This window comes from Vespa crabro, chromosome 21 (genome assembly GCF_910589235.1).
Source record: "Vespa crabro chromosome 21, iyVesCrab1.2, whole genome shotgun sequence".
Classification (NCBI taxonomy): Eukaryota; Metazoa; Arthropoda; class Insecta; order Hymenoptera; family Vespidae; genus Vespa; species Vespa crabro.
The window spans coordinates 1,072,822-1,096,701 of NC_060975.1; the positions used below are offsets into that span (position 1 = coordinate 1,072,822).

Sequence of the window (23,880 nt, forward strand, 5' to 3'; positions counted from 1 at the left end):
TGTGTGAGGACGATAATATCGAAAATAAAAATTTATTTCTATCGTAATTCAATTTTACACGTTTTGTTTTTTATTTTCTTTTCGTTTTACTCCAAATCCTCCATCTTATTCCTTTCCTCGTTTTTTACTTTCTAATTAATATTATTTATTTTATATTAATACACGTTTACATTCGATGTATTAACCAATCAAACATTACTTTTTTCGTATGTCACCTAAAGTTTATTCAAAATATATCACGTTACACGATTGAATTAGTTTCGTGCATAGTCGTACGTATATATATATATATATATATATATATATATATATATATATATATATGTACGTATGTATGTACATGTCTCTCGGTTTTCTAAACGATCGATTTCACTTTTTAAAAAGGGGTGTCGTTTGCAGGGTTACTTCTTTGTCAAATAGGGTCGAGGAGTTGAAAAGTTGTAAACCTGACAAATGAGATTCGTAATAGAAACGAGATACCATATCCTCTTAACAAATAGTCCTTCACCTGTTACACAAGCATGTACGTTTATTTCATCAATGACGATATAAAATCGAATGTAATAATGTTTAATGACCATACGTACTTTTTTTACGTATCACGCCACCACGAAACACTTCGTTCTCTAGAACAGTATTGTATTGCGTCGCATTGTATTGCATTGCATTGCATTGCATTGCATTGCACTGCACTGCACTGCACTGCACACCACAGCACAGCACAGCATTATATTACATTGCATTGCATTGCATTGCATTGCATTGCATTGTATTGTATTAATTGCGAACGGTACTTCCGACACGCGTTAATTGAAATTTCCCGTGTATAGTATATAGGTATTATATACGTAACTATGTATAACACGGGCACTCTATAATCGGGTTTCAACTTATGCTACCTTCGGATCCGCGATCCCTTTTGTGTATTACCATGCAAATTCTATCCTCATTCAAAGGGTTCCCATCGCTATCACCACCACTACCATTCTCCCATCTAATCCCACCTCTTATCGACGTGTATTTAATCTAAAGAAACAGCATTAGGAAGTTATGGGATAGTTAACGATCAACTGCTTCTCGACGGAGTTATATTAAAGTTAATTTAATCGAAACAGCAACAAAGCAGAAAAGTAAAAAAAAAAAAAAAGAAAGAAAAATTTCTTTTGATTCTCATCGAAATAAACAAACGAAGAAAACAAAAAAAGGAAAAAAGAAGAAGATAACAATAAAAAAAAAAAAAAGGAAAAAAAAGAAAGAAAAGGAAAAAAATAAAATCCGCAACAAGAAAGAAAAGAATCCGTCGTCTTGAGCGACGGAGGGTTAGCCGAATGGTTAATCGAAAATAAAATTCTTAATTTATCTGTCCGAATAAAAAGAAAAAAAAGAAGGGAGAGGAGAAAAAAAAAAGGAGAGAAAAGAAGGAAAAGAAAAGAAAAGAAAAGAAAAGAAAAGAAAAGAAATATTGAAGAAACGGGGAAGAATGAGGGAAGTTTTTCTTTGAGGAAAGAGGGAGAGAGAGAGAGAGAGAGAGAGAGAGGAAAAAAAAAAAGAAGGGAAAATCTTGGGTCGCGAGATAAAAAGAAGAAAAGAAAGAGAGAAAAGATGAGGAGGCTTGGAAGAATTTTGAGGAAGAGAGTGAGACAAAGAGAAATGAAAGAGAAAGAAAAAGAGAAAGAGATAGATAGATAGATAGATAGATAGATAGATAGATAGATAGAAAGAAAGAACGAAAGTGTGTGAGAGGAGAGAGAGAGAGAGAGAGTGAGAGAGAAATAGGAGGCGTATTCGAAGAAGCAGTGTTAGCGCTTGCGCTATATCGAAGTTTTCCTTTTGCTTGATGGCCGAAGAGTAGAGTCGGGGTCGTCGGTTTGAAAAGGGAAGGCGGAAGGCAACGACGATTCCACGTCCTTCTCGAACCAACGACCAATGAGTAAATGACACAGCTAGGCCCCCTTCCTCCCCCTCCTCCACCTCCTCCTGCTCTCCCCATCAACCCACCTCCCTCCCCCCCACCCCCGCTTGCTCCCTTCTACTCTGATACGCAAACACACGGATAGACGCGAAACACACTACGAAAAACTGAACCGAACGTCCACCACCCACACCAACGAGTGTACACCTCGAGAGGATATGTATAAAAATCAATAATATCTTGCGGTTTCTAAGAGTGAAAGAGAAAGAGAAAGAAAGAGAGAGAGAGAGAGAGAAAGAGCTCCGAAAAACGAGGGAGACGTGTATTAGCGAGTTGTTGGAGAAGAGGAGTTTTGGTGTACACGAGACGGGAGGGAAGGAGGGTGGTAGGGAGGTGGCGATTGTATGGTGGTAGCAAACGGGGGAGGGAGAAAGAGGTAGGGAGTGAGAGAGGAGGAAGAAGAAACGAAAGACGGATTTCGACGATGGACAAAAGACCAGCAATTTTTCATTAAGGATTCTATCGAAGAGAGATATTCGCCCGGAAAATCATCCCTACGAAAATCTCCCTCCTACTTTTCTCTCCTATCTCTTTTCTTCTTTACTCCTCTATTCCTGTAAGTGAAACTTCAACGCCTACGTACGTGCGTGAAAAGTAATGATAATCTTCGGCGTTTCTTTCTTAATTGTGAAACTAACATGTACGAAAAGTATATCTTAATAGAAAGATGAAAAGAAAGGAAGATTGAGATAAAGAGAGAGAGGGAGAGAGAGAGAGAGATATTTTATATATATATATATATATATTATTTTTAAATAATATTAAAAGTACTACTTATATACGATGTTGTAGAAAAAAAAAGAAGAAGAAAAAGAAGAGAGAAGGAAAAATCTCGTAAATTTTTTCTCATTTTTCCGAACCTTTAACTTCTCTCTTTCCATCCTTCTCTCTCTCTCTCTCTCTCTGTCTCTCTCTTTCTTTCTCAATTTCGGCATAATCGCGAGCAATATACTCTTGTTTCCTCGTCATTTATTTAGAAAGCCTGACGGAGGTTCGAGTACGGAGAAGTTCGTGGTAAATTTAAGAAAGGTATCGAACCGAAGGGGCCACCCCTCCCCTTTTTCCCGGTCCACCCTGTTTCCCCTACTCATCAACCACCCCACAACCACGGGACTGCTTATACCCACCCAACCCCTCACGAGAAAGTGGATTGCAATTATCAAAGCCTCTCTCTCTTTCTCTTTCACTCGCTTTCTCACTCACTCTAACTCGCCAGCCTCGTTTTCTTTTTCTTCGCTTTTCTTTCCTACCCACCCCGTTCCCCTTAGTTCCCGTCCAACTTCCCTTGGACTCTACCCTCTCCATCCACTTCATCGTCTCGGGAGAACTTGGAAATTTCATCGGGCTGGCGTAATAACTTCGATAGTTCCGCCACTCGAACGAAGAAAGGCGAGAACGTGCGTCTAAATCGAAAAATAAAAAAGAGAGAGAGAGGTAGATAGATAGATAGGGAGAGAGAAAGAGAGAGAGAGAGAGAGAGAGAGAGAGAGAGAGAAAGAAGAAATTATCAGAATGATAGAATAATCGATGTAGACTTCGTCGTTTTCTTCTGTACCTGCCAATGAGAACTTCGAGTAAAGTTCCTTTAACAGTTCGAACGTTATTGATCTTGGTTACGACAGTCATCGAGACGTTGCCGATCATTCCGATAATAATGAGTTATATAACTATATAGGCATCGTATAAATTCAATGTCGTTCGATCGATTTCAGAGTAAGCTTACGTATGTACGTACGTTATCAAACACGTGCATCTATCAACTTTTAATTTAAATGTAAAACACGTTGATCGATGTGTCGAGAAATAGGATCGGATCGATCGACAGATCGATCTATATATAGCGATCATCGAATACGCGAGACTGGCAATCAAAAAGGAAGAAAGAAAAAAAGAAAGAAAAAAAGAAAGAAAAAAAGGAAAAAAAAAAAAAGAAAGAACGCCGTTTTTCTGATTCCGAAAGTGAAAGGAACGAGCTGAAAACGTATATGGGGAGGGAGAAACCCTTTCAAGGTCAAAAAGAGAACACAAATTTTTACAGTCGAACGAACGGGGTGAAAAATCCACGATTCTGGAAAGTATGTGAAAGAGAAAGAGAGAGAGAGAGAGAGAGAGAGAGAGAGAGAGGGAGAGAGAGAGAGAGAGAGAATAAAAAAAACAGAAAAGGGATGAAGAGTAGAAAAGGGTGAAACGCGCGTTTACGCAACTTACATCCCTATACCCTAAAAAAAAAAGGAGAAAAAAGAGAAAAACGTCGTTTTTCCGAATTTCGTCGATCCTTTGAAAAAAAAAAGAAAAAAAAGAAGAAAGAAAAAAAGAAGAAAGAGGATCGCATATAATAAAAGGCGGAACAACCCTTTATTTATTTTAGCACGCGTGAATTCCGCGCTTTCTATCGCAGGGAAAAGAATTTAACAGCCGGCGACGTATTTCGTACGTATGTACAATTTCGACGAGTTTCACCCCAAAAACTTTTCATCAGCCGGGTGTCTCACCCCATCGATCCGAGCCGTATCCTCGTCCCGTACGTACGTACCTACGTACCTACGAAACGAACGAACGAACGAACGAACGAGCGAGCGAGCGTACACGTTACACGTTACACGTCGATTTACACAATATTTTGGAAATCTTTTATAAGATTTCAGCGAGATTTTCTCCCCCCTTTCGAAATGCATCCCATCGAACACAGAGAAGCTTAGTGCCATAGTTCCGTTATATTGTGCGACAACTCTGCCTCCCTCCCTACCTTCCTTTACGTTCACCTTGCCACCTAAGCAACCCCTCGGACACGAGACGACAGATGGGAGACGGAGACACACACACACAGAGAGAGAGAGAGAGAGAGAGAGAGAGAGAGAAAGAAACGCGTGCTGTCGATCGTCCGAGCTGGATATATTGTTGACAAGCAAAGAAAGAGAGAGAGAGAGAAAAAAAAAGAGTTTGTAAAACGACAACGTTCAAATCATGAAATTAGGGTTGAACTGAGAAAAAACGCACGGAATTACCATTGCCATTGTTAAGCCGGATCACGAAGAAGGACCAACGGATTACTCGAACACCCCTTTTGCTTCCTTTCTTTCTTATACTTCCACAACACTTCCACCCCTTTCTCTTGTTTTTTTTTTCCTTTTTGTTTTGTTTTTTTTTCTGTTTCTTTTTTTTTTTTTCTTCTTTTTCTTCTTTTCTTTTCCTTTCTTTCCTAGCTTTTGTCTTTTTCGTGGTGTATTCGTTCTCTAACAACCAAAGAGACGAAACACGCTCCGTGTATTTACAACGTTATTTATCCTTGTCGCTCTTTTTCGCGGCTCTTTGTTCCCTATCCAAGGCGAATTCTTTCGGGAAACGTGGTAATAAAAAATGATCTTTATTTATATATCACGTAACAAAATTCTCCGGACGTTAATTAAATCTTGAATATATATGCATACGGTTGCGGAATTAATATGAATGAATTATTTTATCTTTCTTTTTTTATTTTATATATATCGCTGTTATGTCTTTATCAAGAAAGAAAATATTTAAAAAAAAAAATAAAAGGAGAAAAGATAAAAAAGAAATAAAGAAATGAATTATGTATTTTAAAGGATTAAAAATTAATTGTTTAGAGAAGAAAAGTACTTAAACAAAAAAAAAAAAAAAAAAAAAAAAACAACGAAAAAAAAAATAAAGAAAAAGAAAAAAATACAGACAGAGAATCCTATTAAATCTTGGAAATAAATTTCAAATCGCTAAACATGAAACACGTCACGATAATAATTCTGACAATTTTGCTTTGTCCAAGTATCGTATTATTAAGAAGAAGGAAGAAAGAAAGGAAGAAAATGAAAGAGAGAGAAAAAAAAAACGAACGAAACAAAGCGAAAGAGACAAAAAAATATAATTACCGGAACAATAATAATTAAAGTTACGAGATAAAGTATGCCTTTCGGTATTATAAACGATAATGATTCTTTTACGTTAGCTTTATTTTCTATCTACATTTTAAACGAAATATTCAACACATATAATGAACGTACGCACGTGCAATTACATAAAAATTATGTAACCTTGATAATTTTTTTTTCTTTTTTTTTGTAATGTGTAACACGCTTACGTAATTTCACAATCTACGTTATATACTTATATTATATACGTATATGTATGTATACGTAAAAGAGCATATGACAATAACAACCGACTAGCTAAAATAATTGTTATGCGAACTAGCCCGTCGTGCGATACAGGAAAAAGGAAAAATAGCATATGCGTAACAAATAAATTCAATTTTTTATCTGGTCGAACCGATATTAATATAATTTCAAAAGAAATGTAATACGTGAGAACACATACACACACATACACACATGTATGTAGAAAGAAAAAAAAGAAAAAAAAAATATATATATATATATACATATATGAGAAAACTGTAAAATTCGATGCTATTTTCAAAAATCATTGATACGCACAAACAACGATGTCGCATAGCGATTTTATTAAGTTCCTATTAATTAATAAACGCTAGAGTTCCTTAGTTGAAGCTTTACCGATCTTCTTTGATATCAGGAGGAATATATATCTAATTAATAAAAAAAAAAAAAAACAAAAAAAAAAGAATAGAGAAAGAGAAAGAGAAAGAAATTCCTCTAAAATGAACTGGACCAAGTGTATATCGCATTTAACTTGTACACGTATATAAACAAAATATATATATATATATATATATATATATATATATATATATATATATATATATATATATAGACATCTGTATATTCCGTAAGCATATGTGTGTACGTAAATCAACAGTGCATGAACGTAGAAATGCGTTCGATATTTTAGACATTAATGAAATAAAATATTTCTAAGGAAATACGTAAAACATGTGACGTATATGTGTATATATATATATATATATATATACACGTATACATATACATATACATATATATATATATACTTATATAGATATGCACTATATTGAGAAAAAAATCAAAATTAGTTTTTAAAGGAAGATTACGATAAGGAGAAAATAAATAAATAAATAAATAAATAGCCAACGAGATATAAGTATTTATAAAGATAGAGAAGGAAAAGATAAATGAGATAGATAGATAGATAGAAAGATAGATAGATAGATAGATAGATAGAGAGAGAGAGAGAGAGAAAAAAAACTACGATCGATAAGTACTAAAATTCAGGGTCCTGTAGGTACTTCTTTCCTAGTTGATAATGAAAAATAAAATAATTTAAACGTATCTGCTAAACGAGAAGTACAATTGACAGTCATTATGTCGATAACGAATTACCAATTACAATATTATTATACATATATATATATACATGTATGCATATACATACTATATATATATATATATATATATATACATATATATATATACACATACACATACATACATACATATATATATATATATATATATATATTTATTTATTTATGTAAAGTACATACAAGATATTGTATATAAAAGATAAAGAAACGATAAAGAAAAAAAAAAGAAAGAACAAAAGAAAAATAAATAAAAACTCGAACATCGCAGTAGAAAATCTAATCGTGAATTTTTTTCTCATGATCACACATAAAGTACATATGAAAAATTATATTAGCGCGATGAAATAACATAATTTTTTATTGACAAGAAACCGAGAGAACAAACTAATAGGCATGGAAATTATTTTTGACACATCGAATAGGTCCTCGAAAGAAAAAAGGAAAAGGAAAAAAAAAAAAAAGAAAAAAAAAGGAAAAAAAAGAGAAAGAAAGTAAAAAAAAGAAAAAAAAAGAAGAAGAGAAGAGGAAAGAAAAAAAGCATTCTGCCAGAAACCTAATATCGATAAAGTTTGTAATATTAAAACTGAATTAATTAATCTTAAGGATAATGATAGTTATTAAAAAATATTAGCACGCGGTAAACAGAATGTTCCTAATGTAATGCTTTCTGAACTCTAAATATACACACAGACACACAACACATACACACACACACACACACACACACACAGTTCTTATAAATATATATAAGAACCATTACATCTACGAGATGCGAATATAGAAATTATTATAATATTTTATCGTATGGTATATACATATAGCGTTTAAGTTTTTGGAAAACATTAAAGATTATAAAATACAACATATTTATACGAGAAATTTAATAAGATTTATCCGATATATTACGAATTATTATTTATTTACTTTATTATTATTATTATTATTATTATTATTATTATTATTATTATTATTATTATTAATCTATATCTGTGAGATATATATATATATATATATAAAACCTAAGATTGATATTGCGTGTGTACGATCGACGTATATAGTACAAGAAATTACGGACGCGTTTTGTGCATCCTCTTTTGCTGATTTGTGTAAAAAAAGAGAGGAAAAAAAAAAGAAAAAAGAAAAAAAAAGAAAAAAAAAGAAAAAAGAAGGGAAAAGGAAATAGATAAAAGCGATGATCGCACGGCATTTTTTAAATTATAGGAATATCGAATTACATAGATACATCTAGAAATTAAGATGTTAATCGCACGGGAGAGATCAATAAATTAAGTTTATTTTCTTTTTCCTTCTTTCTTTCTCTTTCTCTTTCTTTTTTCTTTTTTTTTCTTTTTTTTTCTTTTTTTTTCTTTTGCACAAATCTGCGTCGCCTCTGTCAACGAAGGATGTCAAACGAATAACCGTAATACTTTGGTGTCAAAGCATACATATTTTTATCTTCGTACTGTAAGAAATATTTTTTGTGAAAATCCTAATAACTCGATATCATTTAAATATTGCGATCGAAACGATGCTATTGTATTAATTAATTAACTCGAACACGATAATAATTTTTCATATTTCAATCACACACTACTATTATTGTCATCTTCGCATATTAATCATACATTTTTTATTCCGCTGGGCAAAGCATTGTTTTGATAAATGCGATCGAGGGTACAAAAGATAAAAATAAGAAGAGAGAGAAAAAGAAAAAGAAAAAAAAAAAAGAAGAAGAGGAGGTGGAGGAGAATAAAGAGCAAGAGAAAAAGGAGGAGGAGGAGAAGGAAGAGGAGGAGAGAAAAGAGTCGAAAATCAAAATATTCAAAATCAAAATTACATTGTAAGTGCATAGAGATTGATTGTTCGTAAATATTATTTGTTAGCCAAGGATAGTTGGACTCGTCCAAAAAAAAAAAAAAAGAAAAAAAAATGAAAAAAAAAAAAAATAATAAATAAAAGAAATACAATTTAATAACCATTAAATCGTTGTCCTTGACTTTTTTTTCTTCTTTATTATTAATTACCTTGATTCCCATTTTTCGTTATTACAATTATCGCCTTCGCCATCGTCGTCGTCGTCGTCGTCGTCTTCGTCGTCGTCTTCGTTGTCGTCGTCATCGTTATTACTATCGTAAGTGACGATTATTATCATTATTATTACTATTATTATCTTTACTACTTAACGACAATTTAACTAATCGTTAGATTTTTCAAAAATCGATAATTCCCGACAAGTCGTGCAATTCAATCTATTCACGTATCGCTGTTATTCTATTGAACTGAAAAAATACGCAATTTAACCTACATAAAACTATCCATCGTTTATCGATATGTAGAAAACTTTTTGCCTAGGAGAAGAAATTTTTTGAGGGAGGGGATTATGTAAACATAAAAAAAAAAAAAAAAAAAAAAAAAAGAAAAAAAATCAAGAAGGAAAGAAAAAAAAGAAAACAATTTTTAATGAGGCGCTAATTGTAATTGCAAAAAAGAAAAGAAAAAAAGAAAGAAAATGTTAATTCGTTCAAATTTAAAGACATAGTAGGATGGATTACAAGCAAAATAAAAATTATAATAATAATAATAATAATAGTAATGGTAATAGTAATAATAATAAAAAAAAAAAAATTAATTAACAGGATATTCTCCATCGTAAAATTAGAAATCCATCAAGTTTATGAATAATGATTTATGAAATAACATAACTCTCAAACGAGTCTTTACGAGCTATAACACCTTTTCATTATACCATTCTCTTGATTCGTCATCTATTTAACAAGGAAGAAAATCCGATACTCAGAACAATCGACAATACATCTTTTTCCTGGCCATGTATCCGTATAATATTTTTCCCCGATGTTGCAATTAAAACAACAACGTCAACATTGAGAATCACGCGAATTTAATATACGTACATACATATATTTAAAAAATCTATAGATACAGGTAAGTACCCATGATTATTATAAAAAAAATATTGCATTACATTATCGGATATTCGATCTAACTTTTTTCTCTTTTTCTTTCTTATTTTTGTATTCTTTTTTTCTTTTTTATTAATTTTTTTTTCTTTCTTTTCTTTCTTTTCTTTTTTTCTTTTTTTTTTTTTTTTTTTTTTAAGTATTGATATTCGAAAGTACTTGCGATCTCTCGAAGAATCGATTAATTAAATGAGATTAAATTGAAAAATGTATCGATCAGAATTTAATAATTTCATGAGGGACAGATTAGCTTCGATACTAATAAGTGATTAATTAAAGTAGATATTCAATATTGAAGAACATTTTAATTTATTAAAAGGTCAAATAAATAATTATATATATATATATATATATATATATATATATATATAAATCGAAGATAAATTTGACTTTAGACAAACTTCATAAATACGATTTCAATGGAAATAAAGTAATAATATATATTTCATGAAAATAAAGTAATAAATTGTAAAAGGATCCATAAAACTTTAGAAGCAACATAATTGCGTAGCCGTTATCGTCAAGAATGGTAAACGTTTTCCAGAGAAAAAGAGAGAGTGAGAGAGAGAGAGAGAGAAAGAAAGAGAGAGAGAGAGAGAGAGAGAGAGAGAGAGAGAGAGAGAGAGAGAGAAAGATGACAAATTCTCTCTTATCAGTGATAATCGACTTGCTTACGATTCTGTAAAATACCTCAGATTAGAAGTGTTTATTACGAAGTTTCGTGAGAAAAGCAATTAGTGTTACTTATCTCGTTGCTTTTTTAAAGAGATTCCTTATGAAAATAAACAATTTAAAGGCATTTCTCTCTCTCTTTCTCTCTCTCTGTCTCTCTCTTTCTCTCTCCTTCTATGTATCTGTCCGTGTCAGTCAGTCTATCTATTTCGGCTTCATTGCTAATACATAAAAAAAATCGTGACACAAAGATATAAGCGATTTTGTCTGCATTAAATATAATATTCTTTTTTACTCTATATAGCTAGGTATATATAAAAAAAAAAAAAAAAAAAAAAAGAAGAAAAAAAAAGAAAAGAAAATAAATAACAGAAAAAGAGAGAAATAAAAGATCCGTAAAATGATCGGATTATCTTAGGAATATCATTTGGAATGCACGTGAAATCAGTGTATAAATGCCTTTAATCGAGATTTCCTTATCTTTCTTCATTGACGACGTTTACGTCACGATAGACGTGTAAATCCCAACGTTCTTTCGGATACATACACGTATAGAATGCCAATCGTGTTGTCTAATTGAATCGTATGACGACGATCTTGTGGTAACGAGTACGAGGTATAAAAGGTATATATTTATGTAACGATAAGAAAACTCCTCAAGTAGATATATATATATATATATATATATATATATATATATATATATATATATATATATATATATATATACATATATAGGTAAGTATTAGAGGCACGTTTTCTAAACTTATGTTAGTAAAATACATAGATATATATATATATATACATATATATAATATTTATTACCATTCGACCGCGGATTTCAATGTCGTCGATTTATCTTCCTGTTCTTTCTTTCTATCTTTGTTCCTTCTTTTCTTTTTTTTTCTTTTTTTTTTTTTTTTTTTAATTTTTGATACATTTTTTATTTTTTATTTTTTCACCTTTACTACCTTCTTCCTTTCTTTCGTTAACTCCACTTATTACACTTTCGACAAATTCCATAGATCACCGACGAGCATGCACACTCCAAAATTATCTTTATCCTTCTTTTCTTTTTTTTTTCCTTTTCTTTTTCTTTTTCTTTTTCTTTCTTTCCGAACAACTCGAGCATAATGATCGATCGTATCCGTGTATAGTTTTTCCTTGTTCTAAAAAAAGAAAAAAGAGGAAGAAAAAAAGAAAGAAAAAGAAATAAAAAAAAAAAGGTAAAGAAGACATATATTTCTATGTCACAGAGCGAATACGTTTACTTGTAAAAATAATGCGACTAAGTGTTATCGAATGTTTTATAAATTTTTATAATATATTTCTTATTTCTTTTTCTATATCGTTTCGTTTCGTGTTGTCCTTATTTACGCTCTCGAACAAGTTCTATTTCATTTGAAAGAAATTAGAAGAAATTCAAGGCTGCTTATGAATAATGTTTATGTTATGGTGTAATAAATTTTCTTTTTATTTTTTTTTCTTTTACTCACTTAACTGTTCGATAAGTATTTATCAAAACTGCGTCAGAGTGAACGTCATAAAAGAAAAATTTTCATCCAACTTTACAGACATTTTACTTCGTTCAGGTAAAATTTACATATTGGTAAGTAATTATTTGGCATGGATATTTATGAAAAAGAACTTCTTCAATTATATCCTATCATCAAGACGTATTTTTTTTTTTTTTTTTTTTTTTTTTTTTATGACTTCAGACCCTAATCGTTTCTAAACAAAAAGAAAAAAAAAAGAAAAGAAAAAAAGAAAAAGAAAAAATAATTAACGGTAACAGATAATATTTAACCTATCATTAAGTACAAAAGTATTTCCCAACTAACTTTTTGTACTACTTGTTGTTTCATTATTTTTTTCCAACTATTTACAAACTTTGTATTTATACTGATTTGTTCATATGTCTTAAAGAAGAAAAAAAAAATTGACAAAACTCTTTGTCTGGGACTGGTAAATCACGATTGAGCCATAAACAAGCAAGTAAATTTTTATGCGATTTGCATGGCAACGATAAATTCAAATGACTCAGTACAATACAATAAGAACTTATCCGTATACTTATTTGACTCGATAAATAAAATGATAAGACTTATTTCACATTTCTCTTTTCTTTTTCTTTTCATTTCTTCTTCTTCTTCTTCTTTTTTTTTTGTTTTATTTTTTTTTTCTTTTTTTTTTTTGTTTTTTTTTTCTATTTTACCAAGTGTACGCGCGACATGTCTTCATTATAATTTCAAATTTCCCATCAATCTCTCTCGACAAATTTTTAAAACTCACACGGTGAAATAATACATCATCAGAGATAAAATTTATAAGAAAATATGCAGACTTGTGACAAACAAGCTAATGCGTTTGAAGTTTCGAGATTTGAAATCTATTCTCTCGCTTTCTCTAATCCCCTCCCTTTTTCATGGGTATTAAAGTTCTCGAAGAAAATCCGATAAGATGTAAGTAAAACTTAAACACAAGTTAATTATAAGCTAGAAATTTATTCTACGGTTAGATATCCTAGAACGGGAAAAGATACTTTTCTACGAATTATATTATTTGTTCATTAGGTACGATGATATGATGGCGACGATGAAGCAGCCGTGGAAAAAAGAAAAAAAAAAGAAAAAGAGAAAACGTTCTCCAAAGGAAAAAATATACTTTAAAAAATAAATACTTTTCGCGGGAGAACACGTATCGTATCGTATCGTATCGTATCGTATCGTATCGTATCGTATCATTGAATAGTCAAAGAAATAACATCGTTTATAAATCGTCAAAGGGTATGAATTAAAAAGGTCACACGTTGTCGTGTATCGTATTCCTCTTGACGTACAATATATTCCATCAACTAGTAATAGGAAGTTGAAGCGAGAATTATGAAAGGGGGATAAGAGGAGGTAGAGAAAAAGAAATAAATAAAAGAAAGAAGAGCGTGTAGAGTAAATCGTTTAACCCGGAACGCGAAATAGTTATATATGGGTCAATCGGTATGAGAAGAGAGCGTGATGTTGGCTATAGAAGATATAGAAGTGAAATAGATGAGAATAGGATATGGTGGGGGATGAGGAGATCATAAACGGAGGAGAAGTGAAGAAGGGAATTTTAAAGAATGACGATGACAATGACTACGACTGCGAAGAGATATATGGGAATTCTGAAAGGAGGGGAGGAGTGGAATAATTTAATTCCAAGTAAATTCTTAACTGCGATAGAAATACGTTAACAAAGTTTATATAGATAGAGAGTAATAAATAAATCGATCTATTATTTGTATTCTTATATGTTATCATTGAAGATCGTCATCAAGGAAAATGCAAAACATTGGCAATATACACAAGTAGCAATAACAATAAGCATTGCTACCACCAGTGGTACCAGCAGTACCACCACTACCAACCACCACCACCACCACCACCACCATCAGTAACATCAAAGCATGCAACATAATCAAAGACAACCGACATCAATCGGCAAATCGGTCAAGATAGCACACGTGTTTTCCTCCGAAGAGAAACGAAAGACGTTTGTCTGATTCCGCGTGCGTCGCGTAGACGAACGACGACAACAACGACGACGACGACGACGACGACGAAGACGACAACGACGACGGCCGCCGAGCTTAACAGTTCGTTTATCAGTCAAGCAAGACCGCGTGTGGCACACGGTTCACATCGTCGGTTGCATCAATCATATAATATATACATATATATATATATATATATATATATATATATACATATATATATTTAACGTTTGACATAGAATCGATCGCAAAGTTCTTCATTAAACTAAACGAAGCTGGAATATACGTGGATTTATTTAATAACCATAATTCCTAAATATCATTTATCTATTATTTCGACAAGTTTTATTGAGATAACATTCGTTGATTCGAAATCTCGTGATCCATCCAAAGGTGATTTTAACGAGCACATTCGTTCCGTCGTTGTTGACCGTGAACGAGACACGATAGACGTCACATCGAAAAAGATCGACACGCTGGCGCTAATTCAACGATATGTAATTGTTATGTAAGTAAAATAATAATTGGCAATGTCCTTCCTTCTCTTTCTTCCTTTTTTCCTTCCTTCTTTCCCTAATCTATCATGCCTCTTCCGTTCGACTACGATACTTCCCTGTATATTTTTTCTTTAACGTCCTACATAAAAAGAAAAAAATCCTTGTTTTTTTCAACGACTCAAAGAACGGAAGTGGACGGGGATGTGTGGGGCCGGGAAGATCCTAAGAAGAATTATCGATCGACCATTACAAATTCCGTATAGATATCGGAATCGTTATCAGCTTCGTGACTCTCTCGAGGTGTATCGATATCTGATTTATTATTGAAGTTTCCCCTTAAATAATCATTCCGAATGATATTTCGTTAGACCTCAATTGATCGACGAAACTGCGAATGCTGAAGTTCGATAACGAAGAAAATCTATTACGATAAAGAATATCTCTGGTCGCAAAGTTCTTTCTATTTCTTTTATTTCTGTTTTTTCTTTTTCCTTTTATTTTTTATTTCTTTTTCTTTTTTTTTTTTTTTTTAGTTATTTACATGACACTCAACGACAACGGCAGGCAAATTTTTTTCGTTTTTTTATCTGTAAAAAAATATTCCTCCTCGAACGATCGAACGAAAAATCCAACAATACAATGGAATAAAAGATACTAATTGAAGATTCGATCGAATTACGTTGAACGTAAAAATAATCGTTTAGAATTAATATGCCTCATCGGAATCGTTTATCTGCAAGAACACTTGACATTGACAAGACACAGTGGTCGAATGATATATTATTTCTTTTTTTCTTTTTTTTTTTCTTTTTTTTTTTGTATCATCTTACAACGGTAACGAAATTTTCATTGTGAAGGATCTTCGAAATATACTATATATAGATATGCGATATAATAATTCTATCCATTTTTTTTGTCCTCTCTCTCTCTCTCTCTCTCTCTCTCTCTCTTTTGCTTTGTATTTTTTTTTTCTTCTTTTTTTTTTTTTTACGCGGATTCGCGTGCGCAGGCGCATCAGCCGCTTGTTAAAGCCACGTGCATTGAGATTAACGGTAACGCGAGATCTTAGTTCCTCGTGTTGCGATTAGACAATATGCTGATTCAAAGTACGTATAATATTTCGCAGAGTTTCATGATCGTCTACGTTTAACTACTAGAGCAATCGCGATGACGACAGTGCAACGACATTGAAATCAAGGTGGAGAAAAGAGGAGAAAAAGAAGAATAAGAAGAGGAAGTAGATTAGGGGAAAAAAAGAAAAAAAAGAAAAGAAAAGAAAAAAAAAGAAAAAGGGAAAAAGAAAAAAAAAGAAAAAGGGAAAAAGAAAAAAAAAATAAATAAAAAAATGAATTATAATGAGCAAGCTGGTGCTTATCGTTAGTGTTATCAATTACCGAAGCTCAACTTTTATATCCGTCTTAAGTAATAATGCTGACTACTGTCTAACGTTGCCGGTGATGCCGACGATAATACGCTTGAATAAAAAATTAATCGGAACGTGATAATCAGCAATTCGATCTTGACTATCATTTTTCATTTTTAAAATATATCTATTCGAATTTAATACGATCAAAATGTTACAATAATTTATTTTCATGCTAATCTGATTTCTAAAGTCTTTCAGTCTTTTCTCCTCTTCTCTCTCCTTTTTTTTTTTTTTTTTTATTTGGAAATATAGAAAAGTATCAGCTTCATGCAAAATTGTTTTACGCATCTATATTTTGTTCCGATTATGCAGATCGACGTTTAATAAAGAAAAATATAATAAACAGAATTTAATTTAATCATTGAATAGGTCAGAAAATTCTCGATCGTGGAATGTTACTAACTGCGCTCTTCTATGTTTCTTTATCTTCACAAGATTTAATTAAGATATAACGCAACATGTTCTTTATTTTTTGTCACACGTTTAGATACTCTAGATTAAGGCTGACGGAACTGGGCAGAGCTGACGTGAAATTGTCTCAGGTTGATCCTGGAATCGGCGACTTTGGGATAAAAAATTATCGTACCGTACGTCAGCACCGAATTCGGTGAGTTTGAATTTTTTTTCTCGTCGAAAGATAAAATAATAATAATATAAAAGAAAAGAAAAATATATATATATATATATATATATATATATATATATATATAAAAGAATAGAAAAGAATATATAAAAAATGACAAATTGAACGTAATGAAAAATCGTCCAAATGTTAATTATTTCTTTTCAATCAGTATAATAGATATTAATGATGTTAATCATTGGATATTATGAGTCCGAACATGTCCATTTATTTCATATTCAAGTAGACATTCAGGATGAAAAGAAGGCCTTCAACTTTTTTCATGAATTTTTTTACCGAATGATTTTAAAAGTTAAACAAACATTAGCTCGTTTACGCGTTTGAAAATTATTCAATAATATGAGAAAAAAGAAAAAAGAAATAAATTGCATGTTTAATAAAGAGAAGGCATTGTGAGAAATCGAAGATAAAAGCGACATAGTTAACGGGCCTATGGAACTTGTTAAAGAAGGATCCTTAATAGAGGGAAATCCCAAGATACTCGGAATAAAAAACGACTACAGCGACGCTGACATTTGTCAGGATAACAATGCTTGACAGAGATTAGTTTATAAACTTCGAAATTTAAAGATATGGTTAGTCAAAGAGGAACCTTCCTAATCGAATATACTCGTTCTACCGTAGAACGATCGAGCGTGAAAGAAAACATTTGCATATCATGAAAGTTCAAATTTTTAGTTAGAAGATCTCGGCCTAAAAGTTTTTGAATAATTCAATGATTATTGGATTCCTTAAAGTGTCCAAGTGTAAAGTTGGCTCGTGTTAAGTATTCAAAAAAAAAAAAAAAAAAAAAAAAAAAAAAAAAAAGAAGAAGTATGAAAAAAAATTACACTAAGAAAGTTCCATTAGGAGTGAATTGTGGAAAATTATTGTTTTTGAAAATGACTCTCGGTCGATAAAATTCTTGGAAAATATTCGAGAAAGAGAAATTCTATTGGTTTAAATCCCGAACTAAGTCATTCGCGAATGTCCAAACTTTTTATGCATGATCCTAGCGTCTTTGTATTGACGTATGTTACTGACATTATTGATTAAAAAAAAATTACATATATATATATATATATATATATATATATATATATATATATATATATTAGAAAATTTATATATGCACATCAAAATACAGGCATGGTCGCTTTGCCGGTCTCGGGGACTGAACCATCCTTGCTGAACGTGACGAATATTCAATCGAATGGTTCAGAGAACTGCAATGAAAGCAGAAGTGCCGAAGTAATAAGACAAAGGATTATGGACAGAGCTTTCGTTATTCCACGTGTTAATATGTCGCCTAATAATGGTAATGACAATTACGCTTTAGAGTTCGAGAAGATCGACAAATCGGACAAGAAGAATTTCAATGTAACAGGTGACGGTATCAAGGCGGAACCTGTAGTATTGAAGAAGGTGGCAGGTGAGATAGATATTACATTCCTTTTTCTTTTTTCTTTTTTTTCTTTTTTTTTATCCTTTTACCTTATTTCTTTCCTCTATTCTCGATAAACATCGGAAATTTATACATTAAAAGAGCAAGAGATATTTTTATCTCGTACTTCTACGTATGTATTTCTTTCTTTTTTTTTTTTGCCCTTTTTTTTTGTTCTTCTCTTTTTTGTTTTTTTTTTTTCTCGTTCTTATCCACATCCGCCAAACGTGAATCAATTGACTCTAAGAAATATCGCCGCGCATGCAGTTATCAATTATGCGAATTAACGCGAGATTAAAAGCATACAGCGAATAAGAAAAGAAACAGAAAAGAAAAGAAATAATTTTGTGCTAATAAATAATCATTTCGTTGATCACATCGTGGACCACGATAATGTTTCTTTGATGAGGATATATACACACACACACATATATATATATATATGTATACACACGTATGTTTGTATATATGTACGTATGTGTTTATGTAATATAAGAAAAAAAAATAAAAATAAAAATACCGATAGAGATACGCGTAAACGATATATTATCGTCGTCACGGTCGTTTTCAATGAAAAGTATTAACATTGCGTATGTGAATATCTCGTATGTATTTAATGAAATTGAAAACGACGAAAGAAAAAAATAAGAATAATATAAAACGATAAATGCAACGACGAAATTAATTCTTTTTAAACGAAAATAAATCTACATTTACGTACATCATACAGTATTTCATTTACGTTTGAACGTAGAAAACGTTGGAATCGGATCTAAATGTTTGATGAAACTGATACGAGAATTATATTGAAGGAAGAGAAAAATATTAAAAAAAAAAAAAAAAAAAAAAAAAAAAAAAAAAAAAAAAAAAAAAAAAGGGGGGAAGGTCCATCGCGTTAGATCGCGTTTAATAGGGAAGAAATTTGAGAATAAAAACGTTGACGATTTTTCGATAGCCGGCCTAAAAGTTCCTAATGGACAAACGAACAAAAAGGATATGCCATTGCTGAATCTTGGCAGCGGGGGCGGCGGTGGTGGTGGTGGTGGTGGTGTTAGTGGTGGTTCGTTATCCAGTGGAAGTTCCATAGTGACCATCTCTTCCGTTGCAAATTCAGACCCCGATCCTGATTATCGGAATGATCCAACCGGAAATGGAAATGGGAGACATCTAAGGACCGAGAAATGGTATCACACGACCCTACAAATTTCTGTTCCTTTCTTCATCGCTGGAATCGGAACTATTGGAGCTGGTCTTGTTCTCGATATGGTTCAGGTAATTATTATTATTATTATTATGATTATTTTTGTTTTTTTACAAAACAAATGTACTAACGAAAGAAAAAATGAAAAAGAAATGAACCAATCGTTACTCTAATTACGCATCTCGAAAAAAAAAAAGAATAATAATTAAATAATCTTATGTTTTAGCACTGGCCAGTATTCAAATCGGTCAGCCAATTACTCATCTTGGTGCCTGCTCTGTTAGGATTGAAAGGAAATCTCGATATGTGTTTGGCATCGCGATTGAGTACTCAAGCAAACTTAGGAAATATGCATACATTACGTGAAATTATAAAAATGATCATTGGTAATATCGCGCTGGTACAAATTCAAGCGATCGTAGCGGCCATTCTGGTAGCAATATTTGCAATAATTGTTGGTGCCATACAGGATACTGTACATCGAAACGAAGGGAGTGCAATTGTACCCTTCGAATGGAATTATGCTTTATTATTGGCAACTTCAAGCGTTTGCACGGCAACCAGTTCCTGTTTCATTCTAGGTAAAAGTCACATTATGTTTATCGATCAATGAATTTAAATACATCGATTATTATTAATGATCGTCAGCTGAATCAATAATCATCTATAAATCAATTTTTATTTCGCGTCTTAAAAAATTCATTATATAATACGAAATTACACCGTAATTGTATACTTTTCCATATGTAATATTAGATAAGAATAGAAAATTAATTTTATGGCAAAAATAAAAAATATACTTTTTTCGCATGATTAAAGCATGATTAATGTATATACAGCTTGATATTTGCGCGACGTTATGAAGAATTAATGTAATTATCTTTAAAATATATTTAAATAAAAATCTAACGAGGATTAACTTTACAGATCTTATAATGATAGCAGTGATCATGATATCCCATCGATGCAAAATGAATCCCGATAACCTAGCAACGCCATTGGCTGCATCGGTAGGTGACGTCGTATCGATCAGTGTCCTATCGGCAATAGCCTCTGCATTTTTCGTAAGATTGCAAGAACAAGTTTGGATACTTTACGTCGTCATAATCTGTTATCTTTTATTTTTACCATTTTGGATTTACGTGGTTATGAAAAATAAATACACGAGAAACGTTTTAACGTCTGGTTGGGTACCTGTCTTATCTGCACTGTTCATCAGTGGGTATGTGTATCAATGATCATTAATTAATTATAATTAAAAGCAAAGAATATTAACTATCCAAAAATTCTAAGCAACATTATACCTAATATACGTAATTATGATTTCAGACTCGGTGGATTGATCCTAAACGAAGTTGTTGACAAATTCAAAGGATTCGTAGTATTTCAACCTATTATAAATGGAATTGGTGGTAACTTGGTGTCAGTTCAAGCATCTCGAATCTCAACAATGTTACATCAAACTAGTATTTTGGGTATATTACCTCCACATGCAAAAATGTGGGTTGCTCCGTGGACAGCTCTATTCAAAGGAGGTATAAAACAAATATACATATACAAACATACATACATACATAAATACATATATTTTATTGTATGTATATAGTTCTAATATTAAATATTTGTTCATTTACAGCACCGTATGCCAAAACTGCGAGGATATTAATCGGAATGGCGATTTGCGGTCAATTGGTATTCGTATTTGCGGCGGATTATATCAAATGTCAGAGGTCAACTGTGGATGCTTATTTTGTTGTTTCTTATATCGTAGTATCTACTTTACAAGTGAGTATTATATTTACTCTTTAATTACGTATATTACATACACAAATATACACACCAACACATATATACTTATCATATATCTCGAAATTCTTTAGAGAAATTCAATATATCATTAATATATACATAATTTGATGATTCTTGATCGATAATTAATAATACTTGTAATCATTTTTAGGTAATGCTGTTGCTCTATATAGCACACGTGATAATTCATGCAATGTGGAGGCATAAAATAGATCCAGACAATTCTGCAATTCCCTATTTAACGGCATTAGGTGATCTAACGGGAACAATGTTCCTAGCATTAGCCTTCTGGTTCTTAACATCGATCCATCAGGAATATCGTTCCTGCGAGGATCTCGATGTTGTTAATGATTCAACATCGATTCCAACATAAATTTTCTCATTCGATTGAGAAATTCTCAATGTTGATTATAATGTATATGATAGAAAAAAAAAGAAAGAAAAAAAAAAAAAATAACTGACAGTTAGATGATTCTTCTAACAAATCATAGATTATATTCTAATAGAGCCCGATTCAAATATACGTAGTTCGGTATGTTCAATGTAAAAAAAAAAAAAAAAAAAAAAAAAAAAACAAAAAAAGATTAGAACATTGATCTGAACTCTATTGAATAGGGTATGGAATCCTTAACAATCAATAGAAATTTCTGACAAAGAAAGAGAGCCAGATAGATAGCTAAATAGATAGATAAATAGAGATTCTTTTTTTTTTATTAGAATCCTGTCAATTGCAATACTCACAATCCAACAATTACTTACATACGTCTAATTGCATGTTCGTTTGTTCGTGGTTATACTAATCTCTTTCTCTACTCAGAAATTAACGATAATATCTATTCTCCGCATTGTGATATCGTGTGGGATAGATAAAAAAAAAAAAAAAAAAAAAAACAAAGAAAAGAAAAAAAATAAGAGTGAATTAAACGAGTATGAGATGTTTTGAGTGCAGTATAAAACGTAATAAATAATTAAATAAATATACGTATGTATATATGTAAATTAATTAATTAATTAATCGATCAATGATATAACTACCTAGTCAAAGGATATTTCTTAAAAACGATAGAAATATAATGGACGAGCTCGAAAAAAAATATGGATACAAGTCGAATGGATTTATCGCGAATAACTATAATATTATCGTTGTAAACAAATTCTTAAGCCTGAAAAGAGAAAGAGATAGACTTTTACCCGAACTAACGATGTTTATAACGATGTTTATTATTATTATTATTATTATTATTATCAATATTATTAATATTATTATTGAAAATAAAGAAGATAGTGATAAGGTGGAAAAAAAAGGGAATAACTAGCGGGAAAAACATTGTCACAATAAATTGAAAAAATGAAGGAAAAAAAAAAGGAAGATACAAAAAAAAAAAAAAGAAAAAGAAAATGAAAAAAAAAATAAAAAATAAAAGGAAGATGGAGAAATATGAAATTGTGAAATTCTAGATACCGATCGTCTCGTATGATCTTCTTATCTACAAAGAAGAAAACGAGCAATGATTAAATCGCACTGCCTATTAGTAACGTCACGTCCACGTCTAATTACATAATCGACATTATCAAATGACGTTAGATAACGTTATATACATTTTCTGACATAGACGAACACGATAATCTATTTTTATGGGATGAAAGGAAAAAAAAAGAAAGAAATTAGGAAAGGAAGAATAAAAAAAAAAACAGAAAAAAATATAAACACATTTTTTTGAATAAATCTGACCTTCTCTTCGTCACGTAGATCAGCTTGAGTTAACTAAAGGATAAATAAAAGTAAAAAAAAATAAAAGAAAAAAGGATTACCAAAATGTCTTATCGAAAAGTTCTAGTATTATTTTGATTAATATAATATAATATACCTTGTGAGTATTATTTTAATAATAATTTCTAATCAGATGATTAATTATTTTCTTATTATTAAAATATTTCCAATGGTCGCAAACGATTGTTATTTTTATTTTCCTTTGTTCTATCTGGCGAAATCGATAACGATCATAATGATCTTGATTTTAAATGACGCAGAAGATGAGAAACAAAAAAATAAGAAGAAGTAGAGACAAAAAATCCTTGGAAAATCCTAATTGGATAAATATAATTATACTATTTTCTAATTCGCATCTAACATACGTTTTAATAATACGTTGTAAATATCTAGATCTATTTGATTGATACGTGGAACATTTAAAGTATACTTCGCTAATAAAAGATGTAGTATTACCGAAGTAAAAATTATGATAATTAATATCTTTGTATATACATTTTATCTAGATAAAATTTATGAAAAATATTGGATGTATATATCGATTTATGTATCGGCGATCAGTCAATGTGTTAAACGATTATCAACATTAAAACGATGGCGTATAATAAATAAATGTTTGTTAAAAAAAAAAAATGTTTACAATTCCTTTGATTATTCCTAATCTTGTTTTTAAATCCCTATTTTGAA

The 23,880-nt window shown here is 31.2% G+C and overlaps 2 protein-coding genes across 5 annotated transcripts in view; one reads left to right on the top strand and one right to left on the bottom strand.

Annotated features, from left to right (window-relative positions):
• LOC124431500 (Down syndrome cell adhesion molecule-like protein Dscam2) overlaps window positions 1-23,880 on the bottom strand; it is a 201,271-nt gene that overhangs the window by 174,453 nt on the left and 2,938 nt on the right. The gene's annotated exons all lie outside the window — the stretch shown is intronic.
• On the top strand, window positions 14,190-23,826 carry LOC124431503 (solute carrier family 41 member 3-like). 3 transcript variants are annotated; one of them, XM_046979502.1, is made up of 10 exons: window positions 14,192-14,931; window positions 16,047-16,118; window positions 16,834-16,953; window positions 18,116-18,400; window positions 19,368-19,684; window positions 19,840-20,194; window positions 20,541-20,835; window positions 20,943-21,148; window positions 21,250-21,398; window positions 21,574-23,826. In XM_046979502.1, exons 4-10 carry the CDS (start codon window positions 18,118-18,120, stop codon window positions 21,793-21,795), a joined length of 1,827 nt encoding a protein of 608 aa, XP_046835458.1. In that variant the 5' UTR covers window positions 14,192-14,931; window positions 16,047-16,118; window positions 16,834-16,953; window positions 18,116-18,117; the 3' UTR covers window positions 21,796-23,826. The 3 variants fall into 3 exon arrangements, with proteins under 3 accessions (XP_046835459.1, XP_046835458.1, XP_046835457.1); XM_046979503.1 differs by lacking the exon at window positions 16,047-16,118 and having other exon boundaries at window positions 14,190-14,931; window positions 19,527-19,684; XM_046979501.1 differs by lacking the exon at window positions 16,047-16,118.

Bases quoted from the DNA above. Each gene is read 5' to 3' on its own strand.
- LOC124431503 (XM_046979502.1), top strand. From the start codon at position 18,118: ATGGTCGCTTTGCCGGTCTCGGGGACTGAACCATCCTTGCTGAACGTG. The intron at 18,401-19,367 runs GTGAGATAGATA...ATTTTTCGATAG, and splicing joins AGTATTGAAGAAGGTGGCAG to CCGGCCTAAAAGTTCCTAAT. The intron at 21,149-21,249 runs GTATAAAACAAA...GTTCATTTACAG, and splicing joins GACAGCTCTATTCAAAGGAG to CACCGTATGCCAAAACTGCG.